Source organism: Lates calcarifer, linkage group LG15 (assembly GCF_001640805.2).
Source record: "Lates calcarifer isolate ASB-BC8 linkage group LG15, TLL_Latcal_v3, whole genome shotgun sequence".
Taxonomy (NCBI): domain Eukaryota; kingdom Metazoa; phylum Chordata; class Actinopteri; family Centropomidae; genus Lates; species Lates calcarifer.
The window spans coordinates 15,310,308-15,329,906 of NC_066847.1; the positions used below are offsets into that span (position 1 = coordinate 15,310,308).

The window sequence follows — 19,599 nt, forward strand, 5'->3', positions numbered from 1 at the left end:
TTTTTGTTAGGTTCCTGGAAGGCTTAGGTGCTGAGCTACCCTCTTTCTGTATCAAGTCAATTCCTCACTTACTGTTTTTTTTATTCTTGGCTGTTTGATAGCTTATCTCCCTGGAAAATTTTAGCAGTAAAAATGCTGACACTAAAAACTCATTTTCACTCATTATGAATTCATTTCTTTTTTGGCAGCAGAACATGTTTCACCAGCCTTCAGAAGCTCCTGCAGGTTAAACCGGACAAATAAAACATTTTTAAGATTCATTCTGAAAGACTCACTGTATTAGACTTAAAAACGCTTGATGGCCTTGTAACATAATAAGGATAAAAATAACCCATGATGTAATACTCTCACTTACACTGCTTCTCGCTTCATTCAAAAAGAATATCTGTTGTAATAAATGAACACTTAATTGTCTAGTCCTAAAATATAAGACCACTTCATTTTTCAAAACGTTAAATTAGGGCCAATACTTTATCCTTTCTTCCCAGAGTGGTGGAGAACTCTCTTTGCAGTTCTATTCAGTAAGTTTAGGTGCTGTGCAAAAATGCTTAGGCACTGTGCTGAAGTCTTATAATGGTGGGGGAAACCCTGCACTGTCCCTTTGCCATGTTGTCCATTTTTCCATTGACAGACTTGGGTTAAAGTTTAATTTGTTTCCTATATTTCTCATTTTAAGATTCCACTGTCAGGCTATGGTGGGACCAGCAACATCATCCTGGAGGACCAGAGGAAACAGGCAGACAGCTATGTGGCAACACTGACTGACATTGCTGTTGGTCACGTCAGCAAAGTGTGTCTGTGTGTGAGGAACACCGGCTCCAGAGCAGCCTTTATCAAAGCTGTGTCCTTTTCTGATGTGCAGACACGATCGGTTTTAGAGCCGTCTGTCATCAGCCTCGCCCCATCACAGTTTGTGCTGAAGGAAAGGACGCAAGAGGTACGAGAGTTGATACAACTTACGTAAATGCTAGGGTTTCTCAATGTACTGTACATGACACTACAGTGTCCAGTGTAACATGTTTTTCCACACCAGCCGACTTAGTTTTACTTGTCCCTTGTGTCTTCCACTGACAGAAGTCAAAAAATGAAAGTAAATCTTTTATTAATAATTTGATAATTATTGGAGGCCTATATTGCAACATTGGTGGTAAAGACTTTTCCATCATTCCCTTGCACTTTAAGACATTAGATACATGCATACTCAATCAAAGAGTACAGCACAGTATGTTGTAGGGATGCCGCCATCATAATTATCATTGTTGTTATTGTTCATGCTGATCTGTCTCATCATGACTTATTTTGTCTCTACTTGAGAGATATGTGTAAGAGAGACTGCCTGCTGAAAGCCCAGACCAGTGACTGGTCAGTCAACTTGCCCTGTATTAAGTGTTACTGGCCCTGTGCCATAGAGTCATCAGTCATGTTGGACCCTGCTAAAACTGATGCAATAAGACATAGGGAACAATCAAAAGTATACAACTACGATTTAGTTTGTCTATGGTTTGTACTTTTCAAAAACTTTCTTGTGTATGCTTAATTATGGTTTTTCACCATTGTGTGCATTTTCAGGTGATAACTGTGCTCATGAAGTCCTCCCACAGAGAACAGAGCTTGTGTCAATCAGGCAATGCACTGCTGGCTACTGTCTGTCTGTTCTGTGGAGATGAGGTCTCCAGGCAACAGTATAGGAGGTGAGACCTTTTTAGTTTATCATAATCCTACTACTGTAATTACAGATCGGGGTGTGTGTGTGTGTGTGTGTGGGTGTGTGTGTGTGTGTGTGTGTGTGGGTGTGTGTGTGTGTGTGTGTGTGTGTGTGTGTGTGTGTGTGAGAGAGAGAGAGAGAGTAATTTGAGCCATTTGAATGACAACAGTTTGGTCGATCCCAATTCCAATTTCCATTTTTTTTCTTGCACCTTTACTGTACAATATACAGTAATACTGTGACGAGATTCAGTATAACTCCAAAGGTGATGTCATGTGCTTACAGTGTGTCCTTGTTTTGTTCTTTCAGATTGCTTCAGAGCAAACCAGAGGCTGCACGGAAGGCTCTGTCTGACAACAGTTTGCTGAAAAACATAGACTTCAATGAGAAGTTCCTGGGAGAAGAAGATGTTACAGAGGGTAATATGGCATTATCATGCTTGGCAAAAAGATCCAATTGGTCTCTACTTTAAACAGCTGTGAAAATGTAGTTAAAATTGATTGTTGAGATGATAATATTGAAATAATGTGCAATGTTTTCCTATTTTGCTACTATATTACTGCTTATTGAATGAATGAAACAATGGTGTTTTTGAGGTACACGAAATACAGAAGGAAGACAAGAAACAACAGCTTGAATTTTAAAATTTGCATTTTGTTGGGTGCCCCAGTAGCATAATGCATAGCATAATGGTTAAGGCGCATACCAGCTCAGTTTCAGCCAAGGACCTTTGTCCTTTGTTGCTTGTTGCATCCCTATCTCTCCTCTTCTTTTTGGCAAAAAACTGCATTTGTTAAAGGATGGTGGATACTTGATATGTTAAATATTATTGAGAAGCTCATTTTCGTTTCTTCTTAGATATGTTGTCGTTGGAATGCAGTCCCAAATTTTTTGTGCCTCACTAATAATTTCATTTTGCCTTTAGTTTGTGACCTGCCCCACCGGCCCAATGAGGCCCACATCTTCTATGGCAACATGAGTAAGGTGGTGGTGTCATTGCTGGGAAGTACAAAGAGCACAGACTGTGAGGAGAGAGACCATACTGAGCTGCAGCTGCCCTCTGCCAGACATGGTTCAGAGACAGACAGGTACTGTCCTAGGTATTACAATCATACTACAGTATAATAGAACTTGGTCTATCTAAATACCAACCTTCTGAAACAGCTCAATAAATACACTCAACACAAACACAGTGACACATATATAAATAGTTTTTACTCAACGTTACCACATTTCAGTTTTGCATTCATCTCTCTGATTTGAAAAAAGCTGTCAGGTTATGGGTCTGTACATTTTCTATAGTGAAGCCATTTCTATTAAATACATAAATTGGGATTATTTTAACAGCACTGTTAAGTGTAATTGAACACAATGCATAGTTTGTTGTTGTTATTTATATCCTAGTGGTATGGAAAATGGCAGTGTGTCTTTGGATGTGCTGCCAGTCAAGGGTCCCCAGGGTCCAGCACTAAGAGTGACGGAGCCCTCCTTAAAGGTACCATAAGCCCTTCTTTAATGAACCTTAACTGTTTCTTACAATGAGTTTGGGTTATTTTAATGTTTTTTCAATTAGATGAGATAAAGACATTTGTTTCACTACATTTGATGTTTTAAAAAAAGTCTTGAGGACAGAAACAAATGGGTTTTTTTTTTCACTTCTCAGGCTTCAGAGCCATTGCACAGGCAATCTGAGTCCTGGACTGTCCATCCAGAACAGCTTGTTCTCTCATCTCCTACCATCAGTGAGTAGAATCTAGATTTCAGAAAGCACAATATGAGAATGTTCATCACCTTAGTTTTAAATACTACTTTAACATTTACACTACACATTTTGAGTATGGTTGATGAGGCAAACAACTCCAAACCATAACAATAATGCAATGAAATCTAAAATTGTAAGTATATGACAGTCCACATTTTGATGATGATGTTGTTTTTCAGATGGCGCAACCACCACCAATCAGATTCAAATCAGGAACAATACATCCAGAGAGCTGAGCTTTGATTTGTCCTGGCCCGCTCACTGCCTTACCATCACCCCTCAGCATGGAGTTATTGAACCTCAGTAAGAATACACTTGGTTTTTCAGTAAAAGCTGTGTTGACTGAAGTAAATGCATAACCAGAGCCAGGATTTGAATTAAACATACACTAAATGTTTTGGATGTTTTAATTTTATTTATATGTATGTAACTGTGGCAGCTCAGTCCTTAATACTATTGTCTGCTATACTCCTCTACTGCTGTCTTTGGCATAACTTCATTAGATGAACAATTATGGGAAAAAGGTCAAATCATAATCTATGTGACTGTGTTCTCTGTATATATATAAATTCTGTTTTAGTCTTATTGCTCTATTTTTGTCAACCAAGGTGCCACCTGCAAATTTTGATCAGCCCCAACCCCTCACTAGCTACTAAATCTGCCCTGCTGCCATGGAGTGGACAGATTTATGTCCAGTGTGATGGTCAACAGAAGGTATGGAACCTAAGGAACATACTGTGGACTTTGTGGACTTTTTTGAACAACTGCTGTTGTGGATTGTGAGATCTTAAGATGAGCTAAATATATGCAATGTGTCTACTGGTTCAGTTTATTAAGGTCCAGATTCGTCAGGACCTTGCTCTGGATGTGTCTGCAGCCCCAGCAGACACAACGCTGTCAGCCCTGCCTCCTCATGCTGCCACCCCTGTGCTGCCTGTGGCCAAGCACACCACCAAGCCCTCACTCCCCCTGCAGACACCACAGACACCTCAGCCCCTTGTGGAAATCAGCAACAAGACCATTATCTTCCCCACCACTCCCTCAGGGGAAACATCAGGTAGGGAGGTAACTGACCAGCAGGAGGAAGTTTCTGTTGGCCTAAATTTGAGCTGTACATTAATATATTGTGGACAACTCTCAGCACCTTTACAGTAATGATTCACAAGAAGTTTTACTTTCAAAACTGTTTGGGTTTGTAGTGGTCTATGGGAACTGAACAGTGTGTGTATTTCTGTGGAAGACTCAAACTCTCTGTTACCCCTGTACTCCAGAGGCCCAGCTGAAGGTGCAGAATAGGGATGTGGAAGTGAGGTGGTACCTGTCATCATTTGCCCCTCCATATGTCAAGGTGCATTAATTTTGTTCATCATCTCTTTCTTCTGTCAACTTTCATTCTGTTTACTGTTTTTGTTTCCTCTCTTTATTTACTCACTCTCTTGAGAGCAGAGGCCTGTATTACAAAGGGAGTTTAACCTCCTCTGATTTAACTCTGGGTCATCAAGGAAAGTTGGGGTTGACAAACCCTGGCTGCCTTGATCTGTGTTAAATGGTACGACGGTGGTTAAGATGTCGGTCAGTTGAGTCGGTGTTAATCGGAGTTGGTGCGCGTGCATAAAACAGGTGTGCACCGTATCTCTCAGATAAAGAGCGCACGTTAATTCTGTTGGTTTACGAGGAATTTAAAGAGACTCTAACGACACAATGTAAAACAGCATCTGCCAACAAAGACAGGGAGACTTGTCAAATGTTCTCTGGATTCTTAATCTGTAATATGAGATGTAAAGACACAGGAAATATGTGATGATTTTTCAGCTACCTTGATTACACTCTCTCAGTATCGATTGGTTCTTCCACCTGTGGGGTGGTATTTATGCAGGATAACAGAGTTAACCATGAACATAAACTGCTTGAAGTAGTTTAGAGATGCAGTGTAAGTTACCATGGCAGCAGACCCCAGGTAAAACCTATCCACCCTTCATAGTACAGGTTAACCGGGAAATTACATCTGACGTTACTCCTGAAGTTACCCTTATAAGTAACCTCGCTTCGTAGTACAGGCCTCCGATGCCTTTACTGCTTTATTATTTATTTCCATCTTTAACATAGCTTTTGTCTCATTGTGTGTGTGTGAGTGTGTGTGTGTGTTTACTTGAGCTAAAGTGTTTTCATTTTGCTCATGACCCACTTGATGAGTTTGTAATGAGGGATGAGTTTATTCTATAGGTTTAGACTCCTTATGATGTTGATTTAATCTTGTAATTTTGTGGCCATCGTATGACAGCAGTGACTCATGTCAAGCTGTGGTCCCCTCTCTTTCCTCAGGGGGTTGACCACACTGGAGATGTTTACCGGGCCACCTACACTGCTTTTAGATGCTCCAGGGTCTCAGGAACTCTAGGAGCCCACGAGAAGATGCAGGTAGGCACTCTTTTCTAACTAGACTTGTCACTAATATTTGGAGCATTTTAAAAGGACAGGGCAAGATTTACTGCAAATGTTTTGGGGAACTGGGAAAACAATCCACGATATCTGTGATTTTTAGCTAAGTTGTTGACCATCACAAAGTTCCATAGAACTTTTGTCACCGGTGTTTCCTCTTAGAGGAGCAGCACTTCAACAAGTTCAGTCTTAATCAAGATGCACTGTAAACCCAAGGAACCTTCACAGCAATTTGCTGAACGAGTGTCCTGAAGAATTCTGTACCTGGGCTTTATTATGAATATATACTGCTGTGAATATTTACAATTTTCCTAAACTCTGCCTCTGAGCTATTCTACATTTGGCTCTTTAAATCTGTGTTTTTGTTTGATATTTGCAGTTTCTTTTTGATTGGTTTTATGTGTTTTACTTGTGCTGGAACTTAAATTACATTACACTTGTAAACCTTGCAGCTGTAAAAAAAAAAACAAACACTTTATATGAGTAAACGAATGCTGATTGTTTCTTTCAATGTTTTGTTCATTCTTCCAGGTGCCAATTACTTTCCTGCCCAGGGACAGAGGGGATTATGCCCAGTTCTGGGATTTGGAGTGCCACCCAGTGACTGAGCCCCAGCAGAAAACCAGAACCCGCTTTCAACTCTGTGGCACTGTGAGGACCCATTTATTAGTTTTGTGAGGTTTAACTTAGCCTTGTATTCACACACCGTACTGGAGCAAATGTGCACCACAAGCTTCTTTAGTGAAGAAGATGCACTGAAAAAAGTTTGTTTTTTTTCCCATGTTAGAGGTTTAATGTTGCCCAGAATGCCACAGTTACCAGAACTGACTTATGAAAGAGTTACTATAATTCTGAGTTGTTGTTTTTTTTCTAGATTCTCCTGAAGTGGTCATAATATTGTAACTGCTTTCTTATTTGTTCTCCTTTAACTAAAACCTTAATGAAGCATATTCCATTTACTTTTGCAGTGTTTAATACATATCAGCAACAAAGCAGAAAAATGTCCAAATTACATTAGACTTACCTTTATCTACCATTTTTGTCAGACATCATTGATATGCATAATCAAATTAAGCCATGGCTCACTGGGAAAAATTCTCACTTATACACATATACAAACTTAGTTGACTTCAGAGCATACAAATCCAGCAAGTGGAATGTCAGATAGATGGATCCTCATGAATAGGTTAAGTGTCTGTAATGGTGATGCTTTTGTTGTCATATTTATTAGGTGTAGTGTTAACAGTGGATTGCTAAATCGTTCATTAGTGTTAAATGCTAATCTGTGACTCTAGTTTGATTTGGTTACATATGTTTCTCTACCTGTTGTTGAGCTGAATATGAGTGATCTGTTTTTATTGTTATTATTATTATCATTTATTCATTATTATTTATCAGTTATTCAAAATAATAATTAGATTTTTAAGTTGAAATGCTTCTCAGTACCACTAACAACATCAAATCTTTTGTACTTGCTAGAGGGTATTTCTAACCAATACTAACCAGTTGTTTTGAAGTAGTGCAGAGATGGCAGCCATGTTTTTTGCACTTTAGGAGCTTACTAGACAAGATCCTAAAGTTTTGTCTGTGTCTCAAGGGAATAAAGTCAGGACGAGTGGAAGGACCACAGGAAGGAGACAGCTCTCTGGTGAAAACAGAGCCCACAGTCAAGACCAGAAAGAGATCTGATGCCTCTGCAAGCAAAACCAGGTAAGACCTATTCAGTTAAACTAAACATGCATAGGACCCTCACTGGGATCTCTGGTGAAAATTAAAAACCAGAGTAGGAGATATCAGAATAACGCTTTTTCTTCATTTATCTTGTGTAAGAGGAAGCTCAGTTTGGAGTGCCCTGGTGGCCTGGGAGTTTAAGGCATCGACCATGAACCACAACATCCATTTGGGGATGTTGGTGCATGTCATTCCTCATTTCTTTTCTCCCTTGTTTCCTGTCATCTCTATTGTGGGTCATACAAATGCCCCTAAAGTACAATTAAAAAAGCAATAAGAATTAGACACACTATAATACCTAAAATAAATGGAGGGTCATAGAAGTTGTTCCATATTGATAAACTCTGATCCTCATGAAAAAAACTGTACTCAATATATCACTCATTTATGTATTGACTTTCAGAACTATTTTAAACCATTAAAAAACTAAGTGGTAATTGTGTTATGCTTCCTGTTGAAACACTTTGTAATTCTCAGCCAGGAGGAGGCTGTGTGGAGGGGTGTGTATTCTCCACAGGATCTGTACACCTTCCCAGGCACACGGGTGGGTGAGTCCAGCACTCTGAAGGTCAGCATTCGCAACAACTCATCCAACACGCATGAGGTGAGGCATGTCTTATTCCCATCAAGACATAGGAAGGAATTTGTTTGTCTTGCTTACTGCAGCAGAAACTGAAATACTGTATATATGTACATACATAGTACATAGTTGTCTATGCTTGCTTTAAAGTAAGGAGTTCTAGACCCTTTAGGGCTGATGTTAAAATTACATCATAATGTTAGTTGGAGGCAAAACAGAGGAAAAACTGGTAAGCACCGGTCGCCTCAGAGCAAAAATGTTATTTTGCTGCGTTGTTGGGCGCCAGAATCAAAGGACTAATGCGTCTAAGTCACTTTTAATGACACAAACATATATGCACACACACACTCACACAGGCAGGCAGGAAAGCAGCTAGCTGCCAGGACTAGCTTCCCTACTATCAGCAGGAGAGTCACTGTTGCCAGATTGCGTGCATTAAAAAAAAAAAAAAAAAAAAAAAAAAAAAAAATATATATATATATATATATATATATATATATATATATATATATATATATATATATATTGGTCTGACTTTGAGACTTTTGGGATTGATGTCTGTCCATCTGTGATTTTTACAGACACTTGTAGGAGCTTTTATTGCACTTAACATAACAAGTTGTCAGCATGTCTCGTCTGCTCCGTGTTTGTGTGTGCGGAGGAGCTAAGACACACACACACACGAGTGCACATATCAACTAGAGCATTAATATTTCTTCTTGTGCAGTCTTGTACAAGACCATTAAGGACATTTGTTCATCCATTGAGTTTAGCATGAAATGGTTGGTCAGTCTGGTCCCACTGGTTAATGTTAAGTCGCAGTCGTAGAGATTGTGAAATTTCGAGTTTATCTGAATATGTACAATAATATTCAGGTAAACTGAATTTTCTTCAGCCATTGTTGAAAAACAAGCCAACAAAACTTGTCACTAGTGTTAGCTGACATGTGTAGGGAGACTTTTTACCTCCAACTAAGCTCCGCCCACCAAAAAAAATCATATTTAATAACAGTAGAAGGGTCTATAAAAGATGTTTTTAATATAAGTCTTTTCTTGATTTCAGTTGCTGCTGTCAATCAGATTTCAACAGTGCAGCTAGTTCACATTGTGTACTGTTATTGTTAATAGAAATATGCATGATTGATGATTGAGAAATGTAATAACAACTCCTAATAATTGTCAACTCAGCATGGACTTGATTTTTGATGTATGGCTTCTCTAATTAACTTGCAGCTGAAATTTGTAAACCCTAAGGAACCCTTCCACATCAAGCATTCCAAATATTCCTTGAGGTGAGTCCACTGGTCATTATCCCTGATGAAGACTCTCCGTGCTTCACCTTTGATAGCAGCCAGGTGACCCACTGGGGATCTGAGGTTTCAGGAAGGTGTATTAGTCTTTCTAATTATTACCTAATCCTCTTTGTGTTGTCTTGTTACTGTCCTCAGTTTTTTGTTATCATTGTTAAAAATGGTTCTGCACTGATGTCTCTCATGAAACTTGGTATTAAGCCTCTGATGTGACTTAGAGTCTGTGTAACAACATTTTCCCATTGCAAATGCTCACTATGGGAGGTCCTGTGATTGTGGACCACACTTGAGGCCTTAGGTAGTACTGATGTTTTGCCTAACTAAGGCCTTTGGGAAGGGTTGTCTGGCCACATGTATTAGCTGTGCTGTACATGTGTTTTGTATTTTTCAAATAGTAAAGAGGAAAAAATACATATTGGAATTGATTTACTTACTCAACAGAATGAAAGCACTTTCCTGAACCTGACCCAGCCTTGCAGTAAATGTTGTGTGCCCTGCTGCATGTAGGTTTGTGGTAGCCTTGTGGTGACCCCAGCGTTTTGAGGCTGGTGTTATGTACTCTCATGTCCACTACAGTCATACTGAGCACAGTGTACCTGTGCTATCCCATTTATTGTCTCTTTATTATGCTGTAACATTTTGTGTGTTTCCTTTTTCTGTAGAGTGTTCTAAGACTATTTTGCCATAGTATGTCATGATTGAAACCATAATCCTAAGTACTTGATTTTATTTTGTATGTGAAAATGCATGTGCAATAGTGCTGTTGGATATTTTATATTCATGCTCTAACATTTCAAATTGAAATAAATGTCTAATAATTATTGTTCTTCTTTCCCACCCATTAGATCACAGCACTATCTTAAGCTCCCCGTCCAGTTCAAGCCCACTACTGCAGGCAGACACACTGGCTTGCTGCTCATCCAGTCAGAAACAAGTGGAAGTCTTGTTATTCAGCTGATCGGTGAGGCATTGCCTTGAATTCACCATCTACATCCTACGCCACCTCCTCATGCTGTGACTGGCTGGCTTTGGGTGGATGCTCTTCTCTGTACTATTCATCACGGCACAGAGGGGAGTAACAGAGGAAAAGGAAAAACGGCAACAAGCTAAGGATCAAATAAAAGCAATCCTGGATTGAAATCATTCCTTGTCATCATATTTGGAGATATAGACTGTAGCTGATTAACTGGAGATGACTGAGAATCTACTGCCAACATAGCCCCACCTCCCTCTGGATAAGACACAGGTGTCTTCAACTGACCCATGAAAATTGATTGTGTCTAAAGCTGAATGATTTTGTCTGACTGGCTCACAATAAGTTTCCACTTCTCATTTCAGAGTCAGTGATCTTTGTCACTTGACTCTGGATCTGCCTTATCCCTGAGTCATGTCACAAGGTAGTATTGTTGTTGTCATGGCTTCTGTCAGACAGTAGCAGTACCAGTTGGAATATGTTGGGGATTACTTTGAGTTGGTCACTCAGGAATGCCTTTGTCTGTTGTTTGGTAACATGACCACAAGGATTTAGTTTTTGGAAAAGCCATATTGTTTGCCATTTTACTGAGTAGAAATCTGTTAAAAATCACCTGGGCAAAAATGTTGTGTGGGTCAAACATGAATAAGTCATTTCTTACATTAACTGCAACAAGGCCACAGGAGATTGAAGAATTTTGTTTTTTAGAAATGACAAACTCTGATTTTCAAAATTAGATGATGAGATTTTTCTAAACCTCTGTGCTTGTGTGGTTTCTGTGGAAATGGTTTCCTCATCATGCAGAGCCCACCTGAACAGTGGCCTTTTTCAGCACCATGTATTCACCTCCCAGCAACCTCCGAGACTTGTTCAAAACCGTCCAGATGTACTTGATTTGATCATGATCAGAGAGGCTCAGAGCACATTAGAATGGTTAATGATTGTTATTACATGCTTAAAGAGTTTCCTCTGATGTTTTTGTTCAGCAGCTTGCCAGTATGGTTACCATGGTAAAACAGTGTTAATTACAGTTCAAGTCACAGAAAATTAGCTCCTCATTTCCTCTTTTGGCTCGGGCAAAGGGCCAGAATTTCTTGGGGGTATTGGATCCAGATCCATATTCATTGTTTGTAACTGGAATGACATGGGGAAATGTATGTACACTTCATCAAAGATGTGCTGTTAACCTTTTAGATGCCACTCGTTGTGAAAACACTTTGGAAAGTAAAAACACTAGTGTTAAACAATATGTTTGTGCTTGTATAGCAGGTTTTAATATGAAGGCAGTATGTTGTCACAGGCTGCACTCAACATGCCGTGACAGCTGTCCTAACATACTTTGATTTACAATTTGCACATGCTTTAAATACTATATTATGTAATATATTGTTGTAGGTACACATTTTAAATAAAGTTTTGTGATAAATAGCTTTGCTTCCTCCAATTTTTCCAACCAGAAATAGTTATTGGAAAAGGATGGTTTATGAGGAATACATGTCTGACTATTTCCCTTCCCTTCCTCCTAGCTCAGCATGGAAATCCATTAAATGCAAACACTGACCTTATTAGGACGACCAGAGGGAATGCCAGTATGTACCAGTATTTTTCTTTTCATCCATTCATTATTTATACTATACATTTTATTTATCCAATAAAAACAGGTGTTTCTAATGTGGCATAGCAGTACCTTAAGTTACCCAGCAGGACTGAGAGGGGTTGATACAGTGGTGTCAACGTAAAATCAAATAAGCTTACCATTTGTCTTACATTGCAGAAATGTTGTTTTGAACCTTGGGTCTGACATTGTCTAAAATTTCTAATCTGGTTTTGTATAGGCCTCCAGCAGCTACGTATTAGTGCTAGTGCATATTTGGTTAGGAAATAAAATGATGTGTGTTTTAATTCATTAGTCTGCGCTGTTGAGGTAGAAGTGAAACTACCTCTGTACAGCACAGGTGTTTCTCTGCGAGAGGCTGAAACTAGACATTTCTGTGGACAACTGCCTCAGTAACAGGTTTTAGATTCTGTTTCCATCTGTTGGAAATTCCTAGAAACAGCAAGCTTAACTATTATCCCACTAGAGAGGAGGCTAGTTCAGTGGCGTTAATTAACCTGGTTACTGAGCAGGGAATCCTATAAGCCACAGTAACGGAGTGGAACTCTCATTTAAATTAGTGAAACTTATCAAAATAGGACAGGATTTTCCTTCCCTAATGGATTAGGGCCCAGGTTATGTTTAAGAACAAATCATTTTAAAAGAATGGGGTTCCATTGGTGCTGAAATTATGTCAGCTTGCACACTGTCTATGTCATCTGAACATGTGACAAAACATTCTTGTTCCCTGTCATTGGACTGTGTCCTGATGTGTAGTCTGACTGTACTGTTGTGCATGTAGACCAGAGGCCTGTACTATGAAGTAAGGTTACTGGTGTACATTGCATCTCTAAACTGCTCCGAGCATGTTACGTTCATGATTAACTTGGTGTTATCCTGTCTAATTTACGCCAGGCATCTGGAAGACCCAGGTGATATTGGCACAATGACTGAGAGGGGCTGAGTGTGCAGGATGAGGTTTTTAAAGACTGTCTCAGAAATAAAAAAGACTAAATAAATAATTCTTAATTATTTCTGTTTATTTTTTTCATTCTCTCACTTCTATAGAGAAGAGAGAAGAAAGAGATGGAAGAGACACATGGATCAAAGGATGGTGTATGTATAGCAATACCATTTTTCATGCTCCAGTTTTTCAGTTTCAAATTTACATTTATTTAATTTGCAACATTTTTTCTCTCAGTCTCTCAGTCAAGCTCAAGCATGCGTTTACACTGTCGGGATTTAGCATCTTTGTTGTATATTATCAGTATGAATAATCCTTTTGATAGCAAAAGAAAAGCTCATACTGCTCTGAGAGGCCTGAGAGGAGAGAGCCATGGGGTCGGGGGAGTGTTTGATTTAACTCCATCTGAAATACAACAATGACTCCCTGAACTATACAGACAGGCACACTGAAACCTTCATGCACTTCAGAATGTATGCAGACACAGACTCGGCGTACTCCTCCACCTGTGTGTGGTGATTGTTTGTAGCAGCTACCTTGAACATGTCCCAGTCTGTGCACTCAGAGCAGTCCTGTAATGCTTCCATCGCTCCAGCAGGCCAGACCCTCACCTGCTTCATGGTGGGTTTCTTCCTGCATTTAATGATGGATTTAACTGAACTCCAGGGGATGTTCAGTGACTTAAGTTTTTTGTATCCATCCCCTGACTTAGCTTAGCCAGGAGCACAGATTAACCAGTGACTGGACCTTCCACACACAGGTGTTTCTATACTACAATCACTTGAGACACGCTCACTGCACTCAGGTGATCTCCATTTCACTAATTGTGCAACTAATAGCATCAATTTACTGGACCTCTGTTGAATTAGGCCAGTCACATTAAAGGGGATGGGTATTTATGATGCTTAGTTTACATTATGTATTTTTAATTAATTGACATTATTTTGTAGAAATCTGTTTTCACTTTGACATTTAAGGTTTTTTTTTTTTCATAAATTATTGTCAAAAAGGTCAAATTAGATTGAGCATGATTCCATTTCTAAAAGCAATAAAAGGTGAAAACATCTAAGAGAGTGAATGCTTTCTATGGGTACTGTAACTGTGAGAAAATAACACATATTCCATATACTTACTTACATATACTACACCTGATGTCTCCCATACTGATAGATTGGCATTGGATTGAAACATTTGTTTTTGATAGATAATGTCATTTTGCAACTTTACTTCTCATCATATGGCAGAATTAGCAGAATTAGTTACTAATGCTCCCACATCACAGTTCACTGTAAATCATGATTCCAAAGGCAGCTATCCATGCAAGTCACATGGAGTAAAATACCAATTAGTCAAATATGTCTGCTTTAAAATGAGTCCAATAAAATGACATAGCCATTGTTACACTGTCAATACAAAGAGGTCAGAGTGTTACTGCCTGAATTACTGGTGCATCAGGAATTTCTGTTCTATTTTCCACCTGCTTTTTATATGTTACACTGTGAATTCAGATGTTTGTGGTTTGTATCAGTGACTCTACCACAGCAACCAGTCACAAGAACATGCAGTATCGCTCTGTCTCTGCTCTAGAACGAGCAATGAGGGTGTTTCCCTCATATTAGTTTATTTATACTAGAGATTTTTCTTTGAGGAATATTCATGTTTGAGAAGCTGAGATCAGAGACTTTGAACATCTCTTCATTTTTTCACCTTGTATAAGTATCTGCATTGATCTAAGTAGAATAAGCTGCTTCATTTTTCTATTTATCCTGAGCAAACTTACCTTTTACACCTCTAACAGGTACCATAACAACTCATGTATTATACAATAACACTCATACTAAATAAAATACAAAAAACAAATAATCTTGAGCAGGAAATGATTTATTTAACTTTTCCTGATTTTTTTGTTGAAATCTCTGAAATATTTCTTAATGTGGAGATTAGAGATGGGCGATGTTCTATGGTTGGTGATATACTGGGAAAAAATCTTCACGGTAAGAATTAGTCATCCAGAGATAATAACAGCTGATGACATATTTGTGTGTGCGACGCACAAAATCAGAGACTTTGTAAGAGGAAGATGGAGACAGCAATAACCACCAGATTAGTTGACTACCAAGTACATATCGCCCATCTCTAGTTTCGATGTGTCAAGGCCTTTATTATCACCTTACCATCTCCCCAGAGAGCAAGCCATAGCTGTACAGAGAAGATTAAACCAACTGTACAGGATAACAGGACAGTAAAAGTTTGACCTGGAGCTAAAATATTTAGTCCTGTCACTGCTCACTGTGAGCTGTGATTTTGGGCGACTGTGGCAAGGAAAAACTCCCTCTGAGGGAGAAACCTTGGGAGGAACCTGGCTCTCTGGGGGGGCCCATCCTCCTGAGGGCTGTGTCCTTCAGCTCCCTCCATTTGACACGTCTGTCCGGCCTCCAGGTCATCTGTCCAGTCCTGTGGTTTGTCCTCTGGTCCCTGCCACTGGGTCCTCAGTCGCTCTCCTGCTGTCTAGTCCTCTGGCTAGAAACACATTCAAAATGAATACAAGTGTATTCCTAAATCCCTCCTCTCAACTGTAATCTGTCTGAAAGAGCAGTGTTCACAGTGTGTGTCTAACTACCACATAATGTGTTTAAATACAGTGCACATGTGACACTGCTGTCCTCTTACCTGCCTCCGATAAAACAAGATGTACGAGGATCGTTGCCGCTGGTTGCACACATTGACACCGCTTGTTTGAGTGACCACTGTGTCGTTATATGTGAACCAGCGGTCTGTCAGGTCCACCGGTCCCACGTCGGGGTCCACTCCGTCACAGATGTAGTGTCCTAGCAGGAGAGGAAGTATTGTTACATGGGGTGTCTTAGGACTTATCAGGTGTACATCATTGAAAATAATGGTTCATCTTACCACTTCTTGCTGTGGTGCCGATGTGGTTTATGGTGCTGATCAAACTGTAGCACGCACCATCCTGAGAAGGAACAAAGTCAATCAGAGTTAGTCCACATATAGTCCAAATATTTACTACTATTTGCTCTGTTTGCTGTCAGGTGGTCTAGTTCTTTACCTGGCCTGAAGACACCACCAGCTCCCTCTGAAGATCGACAGGGTCATGGATCTTCTCCAGCTGGAAAGTTGGAGTGTACCGGAAACGCTTCAAATGCAGGACCAGCACTCTGTTGATGGAACGAGAAGATATGAGCACCAGGTGGCAGAGAAAAAGACTCTTACTCTTGGTAAATACTTTAAATACGTCACAATTATTCCTTAGAGGCAGCAGAGCCCAGTTTGATACCACTGGGTGAACCAGTATCATTGCTGAGCACTGCAGTCAGGAGTTTGATGTTACTCACCTTGGCAGGGTGGCGAATGATGAGCGCTGGCCTGACTTGGTGGCACCACACTCACACCTGTACTCCAACTCTGTCTCCTGTGGAACAGCACAAGACCAACATGCTTTCACTTCTGTACTGGATTTACATGCACAGTTACAAACAACTACATACAGTATACATACACATACTAACACATTTAATAATAGTGTGATGAAATGAGTGTTTTCTACATCATATCTTCACATTGTATCAGTGGGTTCTACTGTGACTGAATGAGGAGAGGCGTTTCTTACCATCAGGTAATTATCCAGCATTTTTTCAACAGTTCCACCTCCAGGTGGAAGGTCCAGAGACAGATTAGTAAATTCTTCCTCTCTGGTGGAACCTGCCCCGCAACTTTATACCAACCAATACAAACAATACTGTTATATTTCAGCTGCAGAGGTCATGGATATGTATGTGATGTAGGTAACTGTCTAGTTTTACCTCTTGCATGTCCTGGTGTTTCGTATTTTGAACATCAGATGGTCTTCTACTGGACAGCTGTAGGCCATGCCCATGCCGGCGGTCAGCACCTGCAGCTGTGGGCCCCAGTATCTCATCTGTTCAAGGACAGCTGTCAGGAACTCATGGGCGTCCTGTAGATACACACAAACAATTGTACAGAGTTTAAACACAAAGGAGGAACTATCAGATGAAACAACACACCACTGAAGCTGCTCACTCACTTTCTGCTGATGGTCCCCAAACTCTGGAGCCCACAGAGCCACCGCCCTCTTGAATGCAGCAAGAAGGCGGAGTTTCTCCTGAGCATCACCGGAGAAGTGATGCTCGCTGATGTTCTTGAATGTTCTGGAGAGGAGGAAATGGAAAATTGTTAGAGACATTGTCTATGACATTAAACTTTTTTGGTGTTGAGGTACAACATGAGGATAAAATGATTGTTTGTGTCTGAGGGGTGCTGTACCTTAGGACTGCTGCTTCAGGTATTAAACTCCAGACCTGCTCCTGGTGACTGATGGCTGTTACAAAGTCCTCCAGTGTGAGCAGGCTCTGCAGGCTTGAGTTAATATAGCATATCTGTGCTGGGTTGGGAAACCTGACACACAAACATAACAAAGTCAATCTCATATCAATATCATCAATTCTTCATTTTAATCATTTCTCTACAGCTTTGTTTTGTGTATATGTGTGTGTGTGTGTGTGTGTATGTGTGTGTGTATGCAGATGAACTCACCCTAGACACTTAATATGCTCACTCCTGAGTTTCTTCTGTGTGGTCACAGTGACTTCCTCCTTTTTGGTGGACAGGGCCTGAGGAATTCCCTCGTCCTTCATTGGTTCCTTCTCTTTCTCCATCGGTCTTTTGACAGCCACCACCTCATCTTGGGACTTCTCCGGAGTCTCTTCTTCTTGGGGGGTTGGGGACACGCGACATCTATTCTGTTGGAGTAAAGAAAAACTCTGGTTAAATGATGCAAAGACTAAACAATATCTGATTCACCTTGAGCTCCTCACTCTGGGTCAAACATAGATACCTTGCAACAACGCCACCGCCGTGACTTCTTGGCCTTCTTCTTCTTTGTGGTGACGCTGGTGACAAAGAGAAATAGTGTTTTAATTTCCAAAACTCATCAAATTCTTGAAGGCCCTTAATGTCCTTGCTAACAAAAGGGTTGAAAGATTAAAAACATAGTGTTCTTACTTTTCCTTGTTCTCTTCCTGACCTTTTTCTTCCTTCTTTGTTTTTGTCTGTAAAAAAAGACATTAATTAAAACAAACTTATATTATAAATATTATGATGTTTGATGATATTTACAACTTACAAACAACATAAATTTATTTAATATGAAGCCATGACGCTGTCTGTCAAACATACCAGTGGCCGACCGAAGAGGCGATACCTCAGTGGGGCTGTACTGTCGTTGTCCTGGATGGCAAAGGGAGCGCTGGGAGCAGGGACACTGGTGATAAAGACAAACAAACCATAGAACAGTGAAACAGATGAAGAAGCAGTCAGGAGAACACTATGATATATATAGTAGTGATATAGTGATATAATAGTTATTAACTTCCTTACTTTCTGATCTTCTCTGCCACCAGTTCAACGACTGCAGTTGAGTACTGTACAGAAAAAAGTTACCAGGCTGGAGATTAATGGAACATCGTATATCTTCACAGCAGATATAACATAGCTTCACAGACAGTACATACTAAACACTGACAAGTGTGAAGTGGAAATAGTCCCACCTTTCACCGTTCACAGCGTCACACAAACTGTAGAGAAATGACAAATGATAAAAAGTGCAGTGTATCTAGAAAACAAACCTTCCCACAGCACAAGCGAAACATCTTCACTGTTGGTTGTTGAAGTAAATTAAATGTGTAAATTAGAGTGTAAATTAAATGGTTGAAATCGAAAATGAGATTTAGAGTAAATTGTTTCTGTATCCAGATTTGATGAACTCTTGGTAAACTCTGATGTGTTGTCTGTATTACACTCTGACTACAGGAATTCTAACAGAATTCTGTGATGACAATGACACTTCTAGAACGTGACTATGACATGATATCATTCTATGTCCAGACAACTCTGTGTAAACATGGTGTAAATGTATATATGTTATAAAACCAGTGGTCTTAAAACTCCCACCCCCCCTCCCCATTGAAATGAACAGAGAGTACATTTCAATGGGACTACACTGATAGGTCTGATTTGGGCCCATCCTGACAAATACAAAAGTACAGATCTGAGCCCACTGCAGATCCTCTCTGTGTGAGGATCCTGATAAAAAGAAACAGAAAAGCTAAAGTGACCAAAAACTATCATTACACTCAACATATTTTTTTTGCAATTAAAAACAAATGTACTCACTTTGAGAGAAGACCTGTTTCAGCAGTCCATCACCATTTTGTTGCAATGTTAAGTTCTTGTTCCTGTCAGTGGCCTCCTCCTGTTCCAGCTCACATTTACACTTCTCCAATTCAACAGATCTTTATTATAAAATGAAGGCAAAAAATGTATATTAGTAGCATTAATAACTTTTTAGTATCCCACCACCAGGGCTGCATGATTATGGCCAAAATGATGAAAATGATGACAATCACAATTATTTTGATCAATAGTGAGATCATGATTATTTTTCACTATGATTCATTGATCATAGGGACAAAATATTTTTATTGCACTTTCACTTTAAATAAACA

The 19,599-nt window shown here is 39.7% G+C and overlaps 3 protein-coding genes across 6 annotated transcripts in view; 1 reads left to right on the forward strand and 2 right to left on the reverse strand.

Moving 5' to 3' along the window:
• The window catches only part of cep192 (centrosomal protein 192), a 33,732-nt gene extending 21,805 nt beyond the window's left edge, over window positions 1-11,927 (forward strand). Inside the window, exons 37-52 of one of the 2 annotated variants that reach the window (XM_018665729.2) lie at window positions 677-937; window positions 1,570-1,691; window positions 2,015-2,124; window positions 2,631-2,793; window positions 3,110-3,200; window positions 3,369-3,447; window positions 3,647-3,770; window positions 4,076-4,181; window positions 4,296-4,524; window positions 4,739-4,815; window positions 5,790-5,885; window positions 6,438-6,557; window positions 7,504-7,616; window positions 8,115-8,241; window positions 9,450-9,508; window positions 10,372-11,927. In XM_018665729.2, the coding sequence (XP_018521245.1) occupies window positions 677-937; window positions 1,570-1,691; window positions 2,015-2,124; window positions 2,631-2,793; window positions 3,110-3,200; window positions 3,369-3,447; window positions 3,647-3,770; window positions 4,076-4,181; window positions 4,296-4,524; window positions 4,739-4,815; window positions 5,790-5,885; window positions 6,438-6,557; window positions 7,504-7,616; window positions 8,115-8,241; window positions 9,450-9,508; window positions 10,372-10,504 (2,010 nt within the window). In that variant the 3' untranslated portion in view covers window positions 10,505-11,927. The remainder of the gene's footprint in view (window positions 1-676; window positions 938-1,569; window positions 1,692-2,014; window positions 2,125-2,630; window positions 2,794-3,109; window positions 3,201-3,368; window positions 3,448-3,646; window positions 3,771-4,075; window positions 4,182-4,295; window positions 4,525-4,738; window positions 4,816-5,789; window positions 5,886-6,437; window positions 6,558-7,503; window positions 7,617-8,114; window positions 8,242-9,449; window positions 9,509-10,371) is intronic. The other variant, XM_051075978.1, reaches the window with a different exon arrangement.
• Window positions 11,928-14,941: 3,014 nt separating this feature from the next.
• Window positions 14,942-16,775, reverse strand: LOC127139013 (ubiquitin carboxyl-terminal hydrolase 37). 2 transcript variants are annotated; one of them, XM_051076112.1, is made up of 6 exons: window positions 16,686-16,775; window positions 16,411-16,487; window positions 16,125-16,233; window positions 15,968-16,028; window positions 15,728-15,885; window positions 14,942-15,577 (listed from the first exon to the last, which is right to left on the reverse strand). In XM_051076112.1, the coding sequence occupies exons 1-6, from the start codon at window positions 16,704-16,706 to the stop codon at window positions 15,566-15,568; spliced, it is 438 nt and encodes a 145-aa protein (XP_050932069.1). In that variant the 5' UTR covers window positions 16,707-16,775; the 3' UTR covers window positions 14,942-15,565. The 2 variants fall into 2 exon arrangements, with proteins under 2 accessions (XP_050932069.1, XP_050932068.1); XM_051076111.1 differs by lacking the exons at window positions 16,411-16,487; window positions 16,686-16,775 and having other exon boundaries at window positions 16,125-16,399.
• Window positions 16,776-16,848: 73 nt separating this feature from the next.
• Window positions 16,849-18,883, reverse strand: LOC108876300 (ubiquitin carboxyl-terminal hydrolase 26). 2 transcript variants are annotated; one of them, XM_018665732.2, is made up of 9 exons: window positions 18,721-18,883; window positions 18,473-18,516; window positions 18,272-18,356; window positions 18,098-18,144; window positions 17,931-17,985; window positions 17,630-17,835; window positions 17,360-17,491; window positions 17,121-17,244; window positions 16,849-17,030 (listed from the first exon to the last, which is right to left on the reverse strand). In XM_018665732.2, exons 1-9 carry the CDS (start codon window positions 18,742-18,744, stop codon window positions 16,875-16,877), a joined length of 873 nt encoding a protein of 290 aa, XP_018521248.2. In that variant the 5' UTR covers window positions 18,745-18,883; the 3' UTR covers window positions 16,849-16,874. The 2 variants fall into 2 exon arrangements, with proteins under 2 accessions (XP_018521248.2, XP_018521247.2); XM_018665731.2 differs by having other exon boundaries at window positions 16,849-17,244.
• Between the last annotated feature and the right edge of the window lie 716 nt (window positions 18,884-19,599).

Excerpts from the sequence above, each read along its gene's own strand:
- LOC127139013 (XM_051076111.1), bottom strand. The coding sequence starts at position 16,373 with ATGATACTGGTTCACCCAGTGGTATCAAACTGGGCTCTGCTGCCTCTA. Across the intron at positions 16,029-16,124 it reads TGGTGGTGTCTTCAGGCCAG|GATGGTGCGTGCTACAGTTT; the intron begins GTAAAGAACTAG and ends GTTCCTTCTCAG. Across the intron at positions 15,886-15,967 it reads CGGCACCACAGCAAGAAGTG|GACACTACATCTGTGACGGA; the intron begins GTAAGATGAACC and ends CTCTCCTGCTAG.
- LOC108876300 (XM_018665731.2), bottom strand. The coding sequence starts at position 18,744 with ATGTTTCGCTTGTGCTGTGGGAAG. Across the intron at positions 17,986-18,097 it reads CAGGAAGAGAACAAGGAAAA|CGTCACCACAAAGAAGAAGA; the intron begins GTAAGAACACTA and ends CTTTGTCACCAG. Across the intron at positions 17,492-17,629 it reads GAGCATATTAAGTGTCTAGG|GTTTCCCAACCCAGCACAGA; the intron begins GTGAGTTCATCT and ends TTTGTGTGTCAG.